Raw genomic sequence first — 15,473 nt, forward strand, 5'->3', positions numbered from 1 at the left:
ATGGTCGTTCTCCTGTGACTCTAGATATTCGAATCCGACGCATAACTGATAGTTAATTGTATCGTTCATCGCCTCCTAATGACGATGGAACACTCAAATTGTGGTCGAGATTCAATATATCGTCCTCCAGGCGACTTGTCTCCAAGGGGTTTATTGCCGCCTCGGGTACCATATGGTGCTTATCCTGTGAGTCTAGATTTTCGAATCCGACGCGAAACTTATAGTTAATTGTAACGTTCAGGGCCTCCTAATGACGATGGAGCGCTCAAATTGCGTCGCGATTCAAAACATCGTCCTCCTGCGGACTGGTCTCCAAGGGGATTTTGCTGCATCGGGCACATTATGTGAGTCTATATTTACGAATCCGGCGAAAAACTGATAGTTAGATGTAACATTCAGGGGCCTCCTAATGACTCTGAAACACTCCAAATTGCCTCGCGATCCAATATTTCGTCCACCAGCCGAATTGTCTCCAAGCGTCTATTGCTGCCTCGGGCACCTTATGATCGTTCTCCTGTGAGTCTAGACTTTCGGAACCCGACCCAAAAATGATTGTTAATTGTAACGTTCAGCGCCTCCTAATGACGATGGAACACTCAATTTGCGTCAAGAGTCCAATACATGGACCTCCAGCCCACTTGTGTAGAAGATGATTTGCTGCCTCGGGTTCCATGTGGTCCGTGTCCTATGAGTCTAGATTTTCGAATCGGACGAAATACTGATAGTTAATTGTAACGTTCATGGGCCTCCTAATGACGATGGATCTCTCAAATTGCGTCGCGATTCAATACATCGTCCTCCAGCCAACTTGTCTCCAACGGCCTATTGTTGCCTCGGGCACCTTATGGACGTTCCCCTGTGAGTCTAGATTTTCTAATCCGACGCAAAACTGAATGTTAATTGTAAAATTCAGGGTCTCCTAGTTACGATGGAACACTCAAATTGCGTCGCGATCCAAAACATCGTTCTCCAGCCGACTTGTCTCCAAGCGTCTATTGCTGCCTGGGGCACCTTATTCTCGTTCTCCTGTAAGTCTAGATTTTCGAATCCGACGCGAAACTGATAGTTAATTGTAACGTTCAGAGCCTCATAATGACGATGGAGCACTCAAACTGCGTCGAGACTCAATACATCGTCCTTCAGCCGACTTGTCTCCAAGGGTCTATAGCTGCCTCGGGCACCTTATGGTCGTTCTCCTGTGAGTCTACATTTTCGAATCCGACGCAAAAATGATATTTAATTGTAATGTTCAGGGCCTCCTATGACGATGGGAACACTCAAATTGCGTCGAGATTCAATACATCGGCCTCCAGCCGACTTGTCTCTCGAAGAGTCCGTTGCTGCCTCGGGCACCTTATCGTCGTTCTCCTGTGACTCTAGATTTTCGAATCCGACGCATAACTGATAGTTAATTGTATCGTTCAGGCGCCTCCTAATGACGATGTGGAACACTCTAATTGTGTCGAGATTCAATATATCGTCCTCCAGCCGACTTGCCTCCAAGGGGATATTGCTTGCCTCGGGCAACCTTATGGTCCTTATCCTGTGAGTCTAGATTTTCGAATCCGACGCGAAACTTATAGTTAATTGTAACGTTCAGGGGCCTCCTAATGACGGTCGAACACTCAAATTGCGTCGGGATCCAATACATCGTCCACCAGGCGACTTGTCTCCAAGGGTCTATTGCTGCCTAGGGCTCCATACGGTCCTTCTCCTGTGAGTCTAGATTTTCTAATCCGACGCAAAACTGTTTGTTAATAGTAACGTTCAGGGACTCCTATTGACGATGGAACATTCAAATTGCGTCGCGATCCAATACATCGTCCTCCAGCGGACTGATCTCCAAGGGGATACTGCTGCTGTCCGGAACCTTATGGTCGTCTCCAGTGAGTCTAGAATTTCCAATCCGACGAAAAACCTTATAGTTAATTGTGACATTCAGGCCTCCTAGTTACGATGGAACACTCAAATTGCGTCGCGATCCAAAACATCGTCCTGCAGCCGACTTGTCTCCAAGCGTCTATTGCTGCCTGGGGCACCTTATGATCGTTCTCCTGTAAGTCTAGATTTTCGAATCCGACGCGAAACTGATAGTTAATTGTAACGTTCAGAGCCTCATAATGACGATGGAGCACTCAAAACTGCGTCGAGACTCAATACATCGTCCTTCAGCCCGACTTGTCTCCAAGGGTCTATAGCTGCCTCGGGCACCTTATGGTCGCTCTCCTGTTAGTCTACATTTTCGAATCCGACGCAAAAATGATAGTTAGTTGTTATTGTTCAGGGCCTCCTACTGACGATGGAACACTCAATATTGCGTCCAGATTCAATACATCGGCCTCCAGCCGACTTGTCTCGAAGAGTCCGTTGCTGCCTCGGGCACCTTATGGTCGTTCTCCTGTGACTCTAGATTTTCGAATCCGACGCATAACTGATAGTTAATTGTAGTCGTTCAGCGCCTCCTAATGACGATGGAACACTCAAATTGGGTGGAGATTCAATATATCGTCCTCCAGCCGACTTGTCCTTCCAAGGGGATATTGCTGCCTCGGGCACCATATGGTCCTTAAACCTGTGAGTCTAGATTTTCGAATCCGACGCGAAACTTATAGTTAATTGTAACGTTCAGGGCCTCCTATGCACGATGGATCACTCAAATTGCGTTGAGATTCAATACATCGTCCTGCAGCCGACTTGTCTCCAAGCGTCTATTGCTGCCTGGGGCACCTTATGATTGTTCTCCTGTAAGTCTAGATTTTCGAATGCGACGCGAAGCTGATTGTTAATTGTAACTTTCAGGGCCTCCTAATGACGATGGAACACTCAAATTGAATCGAGATTCAATACATCGTCTTCCAGCCGACTTGTATCCAAGGGGAGATTGCTGTATCGGGCACCATATGATCCTTCTCCAGTGAGTAGATTTTCGAATCCGACGCTAAAATTATAGTTAATTGTAACTTTCAGCGCCTCCTAATGACGATGGAACAATCAATTTTCGTCGAGTGTCAATACATCGTCCCTCCAGCTGACTTGTCTCCAAGGGTCTATTCCTGCCTCGGGCACCCTTATGGTCGTTCTCCTGTGAGTCTAGATTTTGGAATCCGACGCAAAAATGATAGTTAATTGTAAAGTTCAGGGCCTCCTAATAACGATGGAACACCCAAATATCGTCGAGATTCAATACATCACCATTCAGCCGATTTGTCTCCACGGGGATATTTCTGTCTCGGGCAACATATGGTTCGTCTCCTGTGAGTCTAGATTTTCGAATCCGACGCAAAAATGATAGTCAATTGTTACGTTTCAGCGACTCCTAATGAAGATGGAACACTCAATTTGCGTCGAGAGTCAATACATGGACCTCCAGCCCACTTGTCTGGAAGGGGATATGCTGCCTCGGTTCCATGTGGTCCGTGTCTTGTGAGTCTAGATTTTCGAATCCGACGATATACTGATAGTTAATGTAACGGTCATGGCCTCCTATTGACGATGCAGCACTCAATTGCGTCGCGTTACAATACATCGTCCTCCAAGGGGATATCGTTGCAACGGGCACCTAGATTTTCAAATCCGACGCGAAACTGATTGTTAATTGTAATGTTCAGGCCTAATATTGACGATGGAGCACTCAAATTCCGTCGCCATTCAATACATCGTCTTCCAGCCGACTTGTCTCCAACGGGTCTATAGCAGCCTCGGGCACCTTATGGTCGTTCTCCTGTGAGTCTACATTTTCGAATCCGACGCAAAACTGATTGTTAACTGTAACGTTCAGGGCCTCTCTAATGACGATGGAACACTCATATTGCGTCGAGATTCAATACATCGTCCTCCAGCCGGCTTGTATCCAAGGGAATATTGCTGTCACGAGCACCATAAGAACTTCTCCTGTAAGTAGATTTTCGAATCCGACGCGAAAATGATAGTTAATTGTAACGTTCAGCGCCTCCTAATGACGATGGAACACTCTAATTGCGTCGAGGTTCAATACATCGTTCTTTCAGCTGACTTGTCTCCAAGGGTCTATAGCTGCCTCGGGCACCTTATGGTCGTTCTCCTGTGAGTCTACATTTTCGAATCCGACGCAAAAATGATAGTTAATTGTAACGTTCAGGGCCTCCTAATGACGATGGAACACTCAAATTGCGTCGAGATTCAATACATCGGAATCCAGCTAACTTGTCTCCAAGGGGCTGTTGCTGCCTTCCGGCACCTTATGGTCGTTCCCCTGTGAGTCTAAATTTTCGAATCCGACGCAAAAATGATAGTTAATTGTAATGTTCAGCGCCTCCTAATTGACGATGGAACACTCAAATTGCGTCGAGATTCAATACATCGGAATCCAGCTAACTTGTCTCCAAGGGGCTGTTGCTGCCTCCGGCACCTTATGGTCGTTCTCCCTGTGAGGCTACATTTTCGAATCCGACGCGAAAATGATAGTTAATTGTAACGTTCAGCGCCTCCTAATGACGATGGAACACTCTAATTGCGTCGAGGTTCAATACATCGTTCTTCAGCTGACTTGTCTCCAAGGGGTTTATTGCCGCCTCGGGTACCATATGGTGCTTATCCTGTGAGTCTAGATTTTCGAATCCGACGCGAACTTATAGTTAATTGTAACGTTCAGGCCTCCTAATGACGATGGAGCGCTCAAATTGCGTCGCGATTCAAAACATCGTCCTCCTGCGGACTGGTCTCCAAGGGGATTTTGCTGCAATACGGGCACATTATGTGAGTCTATATTTACGAATCCGGCGAAAAACTGATAGTTAGATGTAACAATTCAGGGCCTCCTAATGACTCTGAAACACTCAAATTGCCTCGCGATCCAATATTTCGTCCACCAGCCGAATTGTCTCCAAGCGTCTATTGCTGCCTTCGGGCACCTTATGATCGTTCTCCTGTGAGTCTAGACTTTCGAACCCGACCCAAAAATGATTGTTAATTGTAACGCTCAGCGCCTCCTAATGACGATGGAACACTCTGCAGCAATCTTCTTCGTCGAGAGTCAATACATGGACCTCCTGCCCACTTGTGTAGAAGATGATTTGCTGCCTCGGGTTCCATGTGGTCCGTGTCCTATGAGTCTAGATTTTCGAATCGGACAAATACTGATAGTTAATTGTAACGTTCATGGCCTCCTAATGACGATGGATCTCTCAAATTGCGTCGCGATTCAATACATCGTCTCTCTCCAGCCAACTTGTCTCCAACGGCCTATTGTTGCCTCGGGCACCTTATGGACGTTCCCCTGTGAGTCTAGATTTTCTAATCCGACGCAAAACTGAATGTTAATTGTAAAATTCAGGGTCTCCTAGTTACGATGGAACACTCAAATTGCGTCAGCGATCCAAAACATCGTTCTCCAGCCGACTTGTCTCCAAGCGTCTATTGCTGCCTGGGGCACCTTATTCTCGTTCTCCTGTAAGTCTAGATTTTCGAATCCGACGCGAAACTGATAGTTATTTGTAACGTTCAGGGCCTCATAATGACGATGGAGCACTCAAATTGCGTCGAGATTCAATACATCGTCCTTCAGCAGACTTGTCTCCAAAGGTCTATAGCTGCCTCGGGCACCTTATGGTCGTTCTCCTGTGAGTCTACATTTTCGAATCCGACCGCAAAAATGATATTTAATTGTAATGTTCAGGGGCCTCCTACTGACGATGGAACACTCAAATTGCGTCGAGATTCAATACATCGGCTCCAGCCGACTTGTCTCGAAGAGTCCGTTGCTGCCTCGGGCACCTTATAGTCGTTCTCCTGTGACTCTAGATTTTCGAATCCGACGCATAACTGATAGTTAATTGTATCGTTCAGCGCCTCCTAATGACGATGGAACACTCAAATTGGGTCGAGATTCAATATATCGTCCTCCAGCCGACTTGCCTCCAAGGCGATATTGCTGCCGCGGGCACCTTATGGTCCTTATCCTGTGAGTCTAGATTTTCGAATCCGACGCGAAACTTATAGTTAATTGTAACGTTCAGGGCCTCCTAATGACGGTCGAACACTCAAATTGCGTCGGGATCCAATACATCGTCCACCAGGCGACTTGTCTCCAAGGGTCTATTGCTGCCTAGGGCTCCATACGGTCCTTCTCCTGTGAGTCTAGATTTTCTAATCCGACGCAAAACTGATTGTTAATAGTAACGTTCAGGGACTCCTATTGACGATGGAACACTCAAATTGCGTCGCGATCCAATACATCGTCCTCCAGCGGACTGATCTCCAAGGGGATACTGCTGCTTCCGGAACCTTATGGTCCGTCTCCAGTGAGTCTAGAATTTCCAATCCGACGAAAAACTTATAGTTAATTGTAACATTCAGGGCCTCCTAGTTACGATGGAACACTCAAATTGCGTCGCGATCCAAAACATCGTCCTTCAGCCGACTTGTCTCCAAGCGTCTATTGCTGCCTGGGGCACCTTATGATCGTTCTCCTGTAAGTCTAGATTTTCGAATCCGACGCGAAACTGATAGTTAATTGTAACGTTCAGAGCCTCATAATGACGATGGAGCACTCAAACTGCGTCGAGACTCAATACATCGTCCTTCAGCCGACTTGTCTCCAAGGTTCTATAGCTGCCTCGGGCACCTTATGGTCGCTCTCCTGTTAGTCTACATTTTCGAATCCGACGCAAAAATGATAGTTAGTTGTTATGTTCAGGGCCTCCTACTGACGATGGAACACTCAAATTGCGTCCAGATTCAATACATCGGCCTCCAGCCGACTTGTCTCGAAGAGTCCGTTGCTGCCTCGGGCACCTTATGGTCGTTCTCCTGTGACTCTAGATTTTCGAATCCGACGCATAACTGATAGTTAATTGTATCGTTCAGCGCCTCCTAATGACGATGGAACACTCAAATTGGGTGGAGATTCAATAAATCGTCCTCCAGCCGACTTGTCTCCAAGGGGATATTGCTGCCCTCGGGCACCATATGGTCCTTTAACCTGTGAGTCTAGATTTTCGAATCCGACGCGAAACTTATAGTTAATTGTAACGTTCAGGGCCTCCTATACACGATGGATCACTCAAATTGCGTTGAGATTCAATACATCGTCCCTTCAGCCGACTTCTCTCGAAGGGTCTATTGCTGCCTCGTACACCTTCTTGGTCGTTCTCCTGTGAGTCTAGATTTTCGAATGCGACGCGAAGCTGATTGTTACATTGTAACTTTCAGGGCCTCCTAATGACGATGGAACACTCAAATTGAATCGAGATTCCAATACATCGTCTTCCAGCCGACTTGTATCCAAGGGGAGATTGCTGTATCGGGCACCATATGATCCTTCTCCAGTGAGTAGATTTTCGAATCCGACGCTAAAATTATAGTTAATTGTAACTTTCAGCGCCTCCTAATGACGATGGAACAATCAATTTGCGTCGAGAGTCAATACATGGACCTCCAGCCCACTTGTGTAGAAGATGACTTGCTGCCATCGGGTTCCATGTGGTCCGTGTCCTATGAGTCTAGATTTTCGAATCGGACGAAATACTGATAGTTAATTGTAACGTTCATGGCCTCCTAATGACGATGGATCTCTCAAATTGCGTCGCGATTCAATACATCGTCCTCCAGCCAACTTGTCTCCAACGGCCTATTGCTGCCTCGGGCACCTTATGGACGTTCCCCCTGTGAGTCTAGATTTTCTAATCCGACGCAAAACTGAATGTTAATTGTAAAATTCAGGGTCTCCTAGTTACGATGGAACACTCAAATTGCGTCGCGATCCAAAACATCGTTCTCCAGCCGACTTGTCTCCAAGCGTCTATTGCTGCCTGGGGCACCTTATTCTCGTTCTCCTGTAAGTCTAGATTTTCGAATCCGACGCGAAACTGATAGTTATTTGTAACGTTCAGGGCCTCATAATGACGATGGAGCACTCAAATTGCGTCGAGATTCAATACATCGACCTTCAGCAGACTTGTCTCCAAGGGTCTATAGCTGCCTCGGGTACCTTATGGGTCGTTCTCCTGTGAGTCTACATTTTCGAATCCGACGCAAAAATGATATTTAATTGTAATGTTCAGGGCCTCCTACTGACGATGGAACACTCAAATTGCGTCGAGATTCAATACATCGGCCTCCAGCCGACTTGTCTCGAAGAGTCCGTTGCTGCCTCGGGCACCTTATCGTCGTTCTCTCTGTGACTCTAGATTTTCGAATCCGACGCATAACTGATAGTTAATTGTATCGTCAGCGCCTCCTAATGACAGATGGAACACTCTAAATTGGGTCGAGATTCAATATATCGTCCTCCAGCCGACTTGCCTCCAAGGGGATATTGCTGCCTCGGGCACCTTATGGTCCTTATCCTGTGAGTCTAGATTTTCGAATCCGACGCGAAACTTATAGTTAATTGTAACGTTCAGGGCCTCCTAATGACGGTCGAACACTCAAATTGCGTCGGGATCCAATACATCGTCCACCAGGCGACTTGTCTCCAAGGGTCTATTGCTGCCTAGGGCTCCATACGGTCCTTCTCCTGTGAGTCTAGATTTTCTAATCCGACGCAAAACTGATTGTTAATAGTAACGTTCAGGGACTCCTATTGACGATGGAACACTCAAATTGCGTCGCGATCCAATACATCGTCCTCCAGCGGACTGATCTCCAAGGGGATACTGCTGCTTCCGGAACCTTATGGTCCGTCTCCAGTGAGTCTAGAATTTCCAATCCGACGAAAAACTTATAGTTAATTGTAACATTCAGGGCCTCCTAGTTACGATGGAACACTCAAATTGCGTCGCGATCCAAAACATCGTCCTGCAGCCGACTTGTCTCCAAGCGTCTATTGCTGCCTGGGGCACCTTATGATCGTTCTCCTGTAAGTCTAGATTTTCGAATCCGACGCGAAACTGATAGTTAATTGTAACGTTCAGAGCCTCATAATGACGATGGAGCACTCAAACTGCGTCGAGACTCAATACATCGTCCTTCAGCCGACTTGTCTCCAAGGGTCTATAGCTGCCTCGGGCACCTTATGGTCGCTCTCCTGTTAGTCTACATTTTCGAATCCGACGCAAAAATGATAGTTAGTTGTTATGTTCAGGGCCTCCTACTGACGATGGAACACTCAAATTGCGTCCAGATTCAATACATCGGCCTCCAGCCGACTTGTCTCGAAGAGTCCGTTGCTGCCTCGGGCACCTTATGGTCGTTCTCCTGTGACTCTAGATTTTCGAATCCGACGCATAACTGATAGTTAATTGTATCGTTCAGCGCCTCCTAATGACGATGGAACACTCAAATTGGGTGGAGATTCAATATATCGTCCTCCAGCCGACTTGTCTCCAAGGGGATATTGCTGCCTCGGGCACCATATGGTCCTTAAACCTGTGAGTCTAGATTTTCGAATCCGACGCGAAACTTATAGTTAATTGTAACGTTCAGGGCCTCCTATACACGATGGATCACTCAAATTGCGTTGAGATTCAATACATCGTCCTTCAGCGGACTTCTCTCGAAGGGTCTATTGCTGCCTCGTACACCTTATGGTCGTTCTCCTGTGAGTCTAGATTTTCGAATGCGACGCGAAGCTGATTGTTAATTGTAACTTTCAGGGCCTCCTAATGACGATGGAACACTCAAATTGAATCGAGATTCAATACATCGTCTTCCAGCCGACTTGTATCCAAGGGGAGATTGCTGTATCGGGCACCATATGATCCTTCTCCAGTGAGTAGATTTCGAATCCGACGCTAAAATTATAGTTAATTGTAACTTTCAGCGCCTCCTAATGACGATGGAACAATCAATTTTCGTCGAGTGTCAATACATCGTCCTCCAGCTGACTTGTCTCCAAGGGTCTATTCCTGCCTCGGGCACCTTATGGTCGTTCTCCTGTGAGTCTAGATTTTGGAATCCGACGCAAAAATGATAGTTAATTGTAAAGTTCACCATTCAGCCGATTTGTCTCCACGGGGATATTTCTGTCTCGGGCAACATATGGTTCGTCTCCTGTGAGTCTAGATTTTCGAATCCGACGCAAAAATGATAGTCAATTGTTACGTTCAGCGACTCCTAATGACGATGGAACACTCAATTTGCGTCGAGAGTCAATACATGGACCTCCAGCCCACTTGTCTGGAAGGGGATATGCTGCCTCGGGTTCCATGTGGTCCGTGTCTTGTGAGTCTAGATTTTCGAATCCGACGATATACTGATAGTTAATTGTAACGGTCATGGCCTCCTATTGACGATGCAGCACTCAAATTGCGTCGCGTTACAATACATCGTCCTCCAAGGGGATATCGTTGCAACGGGCACCTAGATTTTCAAATCCGACGCGAAACTGATTGTTAATTGTAATGTTCAGGGCCTCCTATTGACGATGGAACACTCAAATTGCGTCGCGATCCAATACATCGTCCTCCAGCGGACTGGTCTCCAAGGGGATACTGCTGCTTCCGGAACCTTATGGTCCGCCTCTAGTGAGTCTAGAATTTCCAATCTGACGAAAAACTTATAGTTAATTGTAACATTCAGGGCCTCCTAGTTACGATGGAACACTCAAATTGCGTCGCGATCCTTAACATCTTCCTTCAGCCGACTTGTACCCAAGGGTCTATAGCTGCCTCGGGCACCTTATGCTCGATCTCCAGTGAGTCTACATTTTCGAATCCGACGCAAAAATGATTGTTAATTGTAACGTTCAGGGCCTCATAATGACGATGGAGCACTCAAATTGCGTCGAGATTCAATACATCGTCCTCCAGCCGACTTGTTTCCAAGAGGATATTGCTGCCTCGGGCACCATATGGTCCTTATCCTGTGAGTCTAGATTTTGGAAATCCGACGCGAAACTTATAGTTAATTGTAACGTTCAGGGCCTCCTAATGACGATGGAGCACTCAAATTGCGTCGCGATTCAAAACATCGTCCTCCAGCGGACTGGTCTCCAAGGAGATATTGCTGCCTCGGGCACATTATGTGAGTCTATATTTTCGAATCCGGCGAAAAACGGATAGTTAGATGTAACATTCAGGGCCTCCTAGTGACTCTGAAACACTCAAATTGCGTCGCGATCCAATATTTCGTCCACCAGCCGAATTGTCTCCAAGCGTCTATTGCTGTATCGGGCACCTTATGGTCGTTATCCTGTGAGTCTAGATTTTCTAATCCGAGGCAAAACTGATTGTTAAATGTAACGTTCAGGGCCTCCTATTGTCGATGGAACACTTAAATTGAATCGAGATTCAATACATCGTCTTACAGCCGACTTGTATCCAAGGGGATATTGCTGTTTCGGGCACCATACGATCTTTCTCCTGTGAGTAGATTTTCGAATCCGACGCAAAACTGATTGTTAATTGTAACGTACAGGGCCTCAAAATGATGATGGAACACTCAAATTGCGTCGAGATTCAATACATCGGAATCCAGCTAACTTGTCTCCAAGGGGCTGTTGCTGCCTCGGGCACCTTATGGTCGTCCTCCTGTGAGTCTAGATTTTCGAATCCTACGCTAAAATGATAGTTAATTGTAACTTTCAGCGCCTCCTAATGACGATGGAACACTCAAATTGCGTCAAGATTCAATACATCGGAATCCAGCTAACTTTTCTCCAAGGGGCTGTTGCTGCCTCGGGCACCTTATGTTCGTTCTCCTGTATGTCTAGATTTTCGAATCCGACGCAAAAATGATAGTTAATTGTAACGTTCAGGGCCTCCTAATGACGATGCAGCACTCAAATTGCGTCGCGATTCAATACATCGTCCTCCAGCGGACTGGTCTCCAAGGGGATATCGTTGCCACGGGCACCTTATGAGAGTCTAGATTTTCGAATCCGACGAAAAACTGATAGATAATTGCAACATTCAGATCCTCCTATTGACGATGGAAACTCAAATTGCGTCGGGATCCGAAACATCGTCCTCCAGGCGACTTGTCTCCAAGGGTCTATTGTTGCCTCGGGCACTATATGATCGTTCTCCTGAGTGTATAGATTTCCGAACCCGACGCAAAACTGACAGTTAATTGTAACGTTCAGCGGCTCCTAATGACGATGGAACACTCAAATTGCGTCAAGATTTAATACATCGACCTCCAGCCGACCTGTCTCCCAGGGGATATTGCTGCCTAGGGCTCCATACGGTCCTTCTCCTGTGAGTTTAGATTTTCGAATCCGACTCGAAACTGATTGTTAATTGTAAAATTCAGGGCCTCCGAATGACGATGGATCTCTCAAATTCCGTCGCGATTCAATACATCGTCCTCCAGCCAACTCGTCTCCAAGGGTCTATTGCTGTCTCGGGCACCTTATGGTCGTTCTCCTGTGATTCTAGATTTTGTAATCCGACGCAAAACTGATTGTTAATTGTAACGTTCAGGGCCTCCTAATGACGATGGAACACTCAAATTGCGTCGGGATCCAATACATAGTCCTCCAGCGGACTGGTCTCTAAGGGGATACTGCTGCTTCCGGAACCTTATGGTCTGTCTCCAGTGAGTCTAGAATTTCCAATCCGACGAAAACCTTGTAGTTAATTGTAACATTCAGGGCCTCCTAGTTACGATGGAACACTCAAATTGCGTCGCGATCGAAAAGATCGTCCTCCAGCAGACTTGTCTCCAAGCGTCTATTGCTGCCTGGGGCACCTTATGATCGTTCTCTTGTAAGTCTAGATTTTCGAATCCGACGCGAAACTGATAGTTTATTGTAACGTTCAGGGCCTAATATTGACGATGGAGCACTCAAATTCCGTCGCCATTCAATACATCGTCTTCCAGCCGACTTGTCTCCAAGGGTCTATAGCTGCCTGGGGCACCTTATGATCGTTCTCCTGTAAGTCTAGATTTTCGAATCCGACGCGAAACTGATAGTTAATTGTAACGTTCAGCGCCTCCTAATGACGATGGAACACTCTAATTGCGTCGAGATTCAATACATCGTTCTTCAGCTGACTTGTCTCCAAGGGTCTATAGCTGCCTCGGGCACCTTATGGTCGTTCTCCTGTGAGTCTACATTTCGAATCCGACGCAAAAATGATAGTTAATTGTAACGTTCAGGGCCTCCTAATGACGATGGAACACTCAAATTGCGTCGAGATTCAATACATCGGAATCCAGCTAACTTGTCTCCAAGGGGTTGTTGCTGCCTCCGGCACCTTATGGTCGTTCTCCTGTCAGTCTAAATTTTCGAATCCGACGCAAAAATGATAGTTAATTGTAACGTTCAGCGCCTGCTAATGACGATGGAACACTCAAATTGCGTCGAGATTCAATACATCGGCCTCCAGCCGACTTGTCTCGAAGAGTTCGTTGCTGCCTCGGGCACCTTATGGTCGTTCTCCTGTGACTCTAGATTTTCATATCCGACGCATAACTGATAGTTAATTGTATCGTTCAGCGCCTCCTAATGACGATGGAACACTCAAATTGGGTCGAGATTCAATATATCGTCCTCCAGCCGACTTGCCTCCAAGGGGATATTGCTGCCTCGGGCACCTTATGGTCCTTATCCTGTGAGTCTAGATTTTCGAATCCGACGCGAAACTTATAGTTAATTGTAACGTTCAGGGCCTCCTAATGACGATGGAGCACTCAAATTGTGTCGCGATTCAATATATCGTCCTCCAGCGGACTGGTCTCGAAGGGGATATCGTTGCCACGGGCACCTTATGTAAGTCTAGATTTTCGAATCCGACGCGAAACTGATAGTTAATTGTAACGTTCAGAGCCTCATAAAGACGATGGAGCACTCAAACTGCGTCGAGATTCAATACATCGTCCTTCAGCCGACTTGTCTCCAAGGGTCTATAGCTGCCTCGGGCACCTTATGGTCGCTCTCTTGTTAGTCTACATTTTCGAATCCGACGCAAAAATGATAGTTAACTCTTTGGAGCACGGTGGTATACATAGTATACCACCTTTTGAAAATTTTCTTGGCTCTTTGCACAGTGGTTTAACTGCACGACCACCACTCTAATATGCTCACCTAGTTCTCTACTTATCAGACAGATGGCACTCACTGCCTATAAGGAATCAGTTCCCGCCAAGAATTGCATAGATTACAACTGTGAAAGCTGCGTGCTGAGTTGTGCATGGTTTTTGCGTGTGAATAGTGGTTTATAACGAATTTCTTGTTGCGCCTGTGTTTTTTCCATATCTTGGACGTCACAGCTACGGTATGAACCCATGTATACATTCATATGCACAATCTTCCGTTATTTATATACAATTTATTTTGGTGGTATATTATTTGTACCACCGTGCATGTAGCAGTATTCTATTGCATTTCGTTTCCTAGTATAAAATTCGAAATCCTCCGCTACAAAGTTTAGTTTTTAATTGTGTTGTGACTTATTTTAGCTCTTTCTCCATTTTGTTTTGCTTACGTATTCTTTACTTGGATTCAGGCTGTTGTTTGAAAATGAAAATGTCAAGAAGAGGCTTACGAGATGAAGAAATCGAACGATTATTGTGTGAAATTCCATCAGACGAGGATTCCACTGTTGACACCACAGATGACGAATCTGATTATGAAGCAAGCATTGTTGCGGAGGCTATTGTGTCGTCTGAAGGCGAAGTTTCAGAGAGCGAGGAAGAAAGTGAGTCCACTCCGCCAAAACGCGCTGCTGACACAGCGCCAACTTGGGGACAACAATTCAATGCTACCTCAGGAATGCAGTTCGACAGTGAATCAGGACCAAGTGCTTTTATTAGGGACATTGATGATCCAGAACCTATCGATATATTCGAAAAAATATTTCCAAAAGAGCTAGTTCAGCTAATCGTTTTCCAAACAAATTTATATGCGACGCAATCTGGCAAGTCTTTCACTCCAACAACTGACAATGAAATACGAACTTTCCTGGGAATCAACATTTTGATGGGTATAAAGCGTATGCCAGCATACAGAGACTACTGGTCTAGTGCCCCAGAACTTCATGATCGTTATATTGCATCTCTGATGGCAGTAAATCGGTTTGGATGGTTACTGAGGAACATTCATCTGAATGATAACACATTGCATCCAGAAAAAGGACACCCAGGTTATGACAAACTGTACAAGCTGCGACCAGTGATCAAGATACTATCTGAATCTTTTTCCAAGTGTTACCAACCCAGCAAACACCTAGCAATTGATGAGTCAATGATCAAATTCAAAGGCCGCAACAGTATGAAACAATACATGAGAGATAAACCCATAAAGCGTGGTTACAAAGTGTGGATGCTGTGTGACAAGACCTCTTACAACTTGAAATTTGATATTTACACCGGAAAAGTAGGTGACACAGTGCAAACAGGCCTTGGGGAGCATGTAGTGCTGAGTTTGTCCTCTGAACTCGTAAATAAAGGCCATTATCTTTATTTCGACAACTATTTCAATAGCTATAACTTGTTGGCTGGTTTACAGCAGAGAAACATATATGCCTGTGGGACAGTTCAACCAACAAGGAAACATTTACCCAAATTAAAAACAGACAAAGAATTAAGCAGAGGTGAATTTGACTGGAGGG

The 15,473-nt window shown here is 45.8% G+C and overlaps 1 protein-coding gene across 1 annotated transcript; it reads left to right on the forward strand.

Annotated features, from left to right (window-relative positions):
* Positions 1-14,389: 14,389 nt before the first annotated feature.
* On the forward strand, positions 14,390-15,238 carry LOC124742187 (piggyBac transposable element-derived protein 4-like; the record flags this gene model as incomplete). Its single annotated transcript, XM_047248767.1, has 1 exon — positions 14,390-15,238. A coding segment is annotated over exon 1 (849 nt), but the record flags the coding sequence as incomplete, so codon positions are not given.
* Between the last annotated feature and the right edge of the window lie 235 nt (positions 15,239-15,473).

Source organism: Schistocerca piceifrons, unplaced genomic scaffold (genome assembly GCF_021461385.2).
Source record: "Schistocerca piceifrons isolate TAMUIC-IGC-003096 unplaced genomic scaffold, iqSchPice1.1 HiC_scaffold_2179, whole genome shotgun sequence".
NCBI lineage: Eukaryota > Metazoa > Arthropoda > Insecta > Orthoptera > Acrididae > Schistocerca > Schistocerca piceifrons.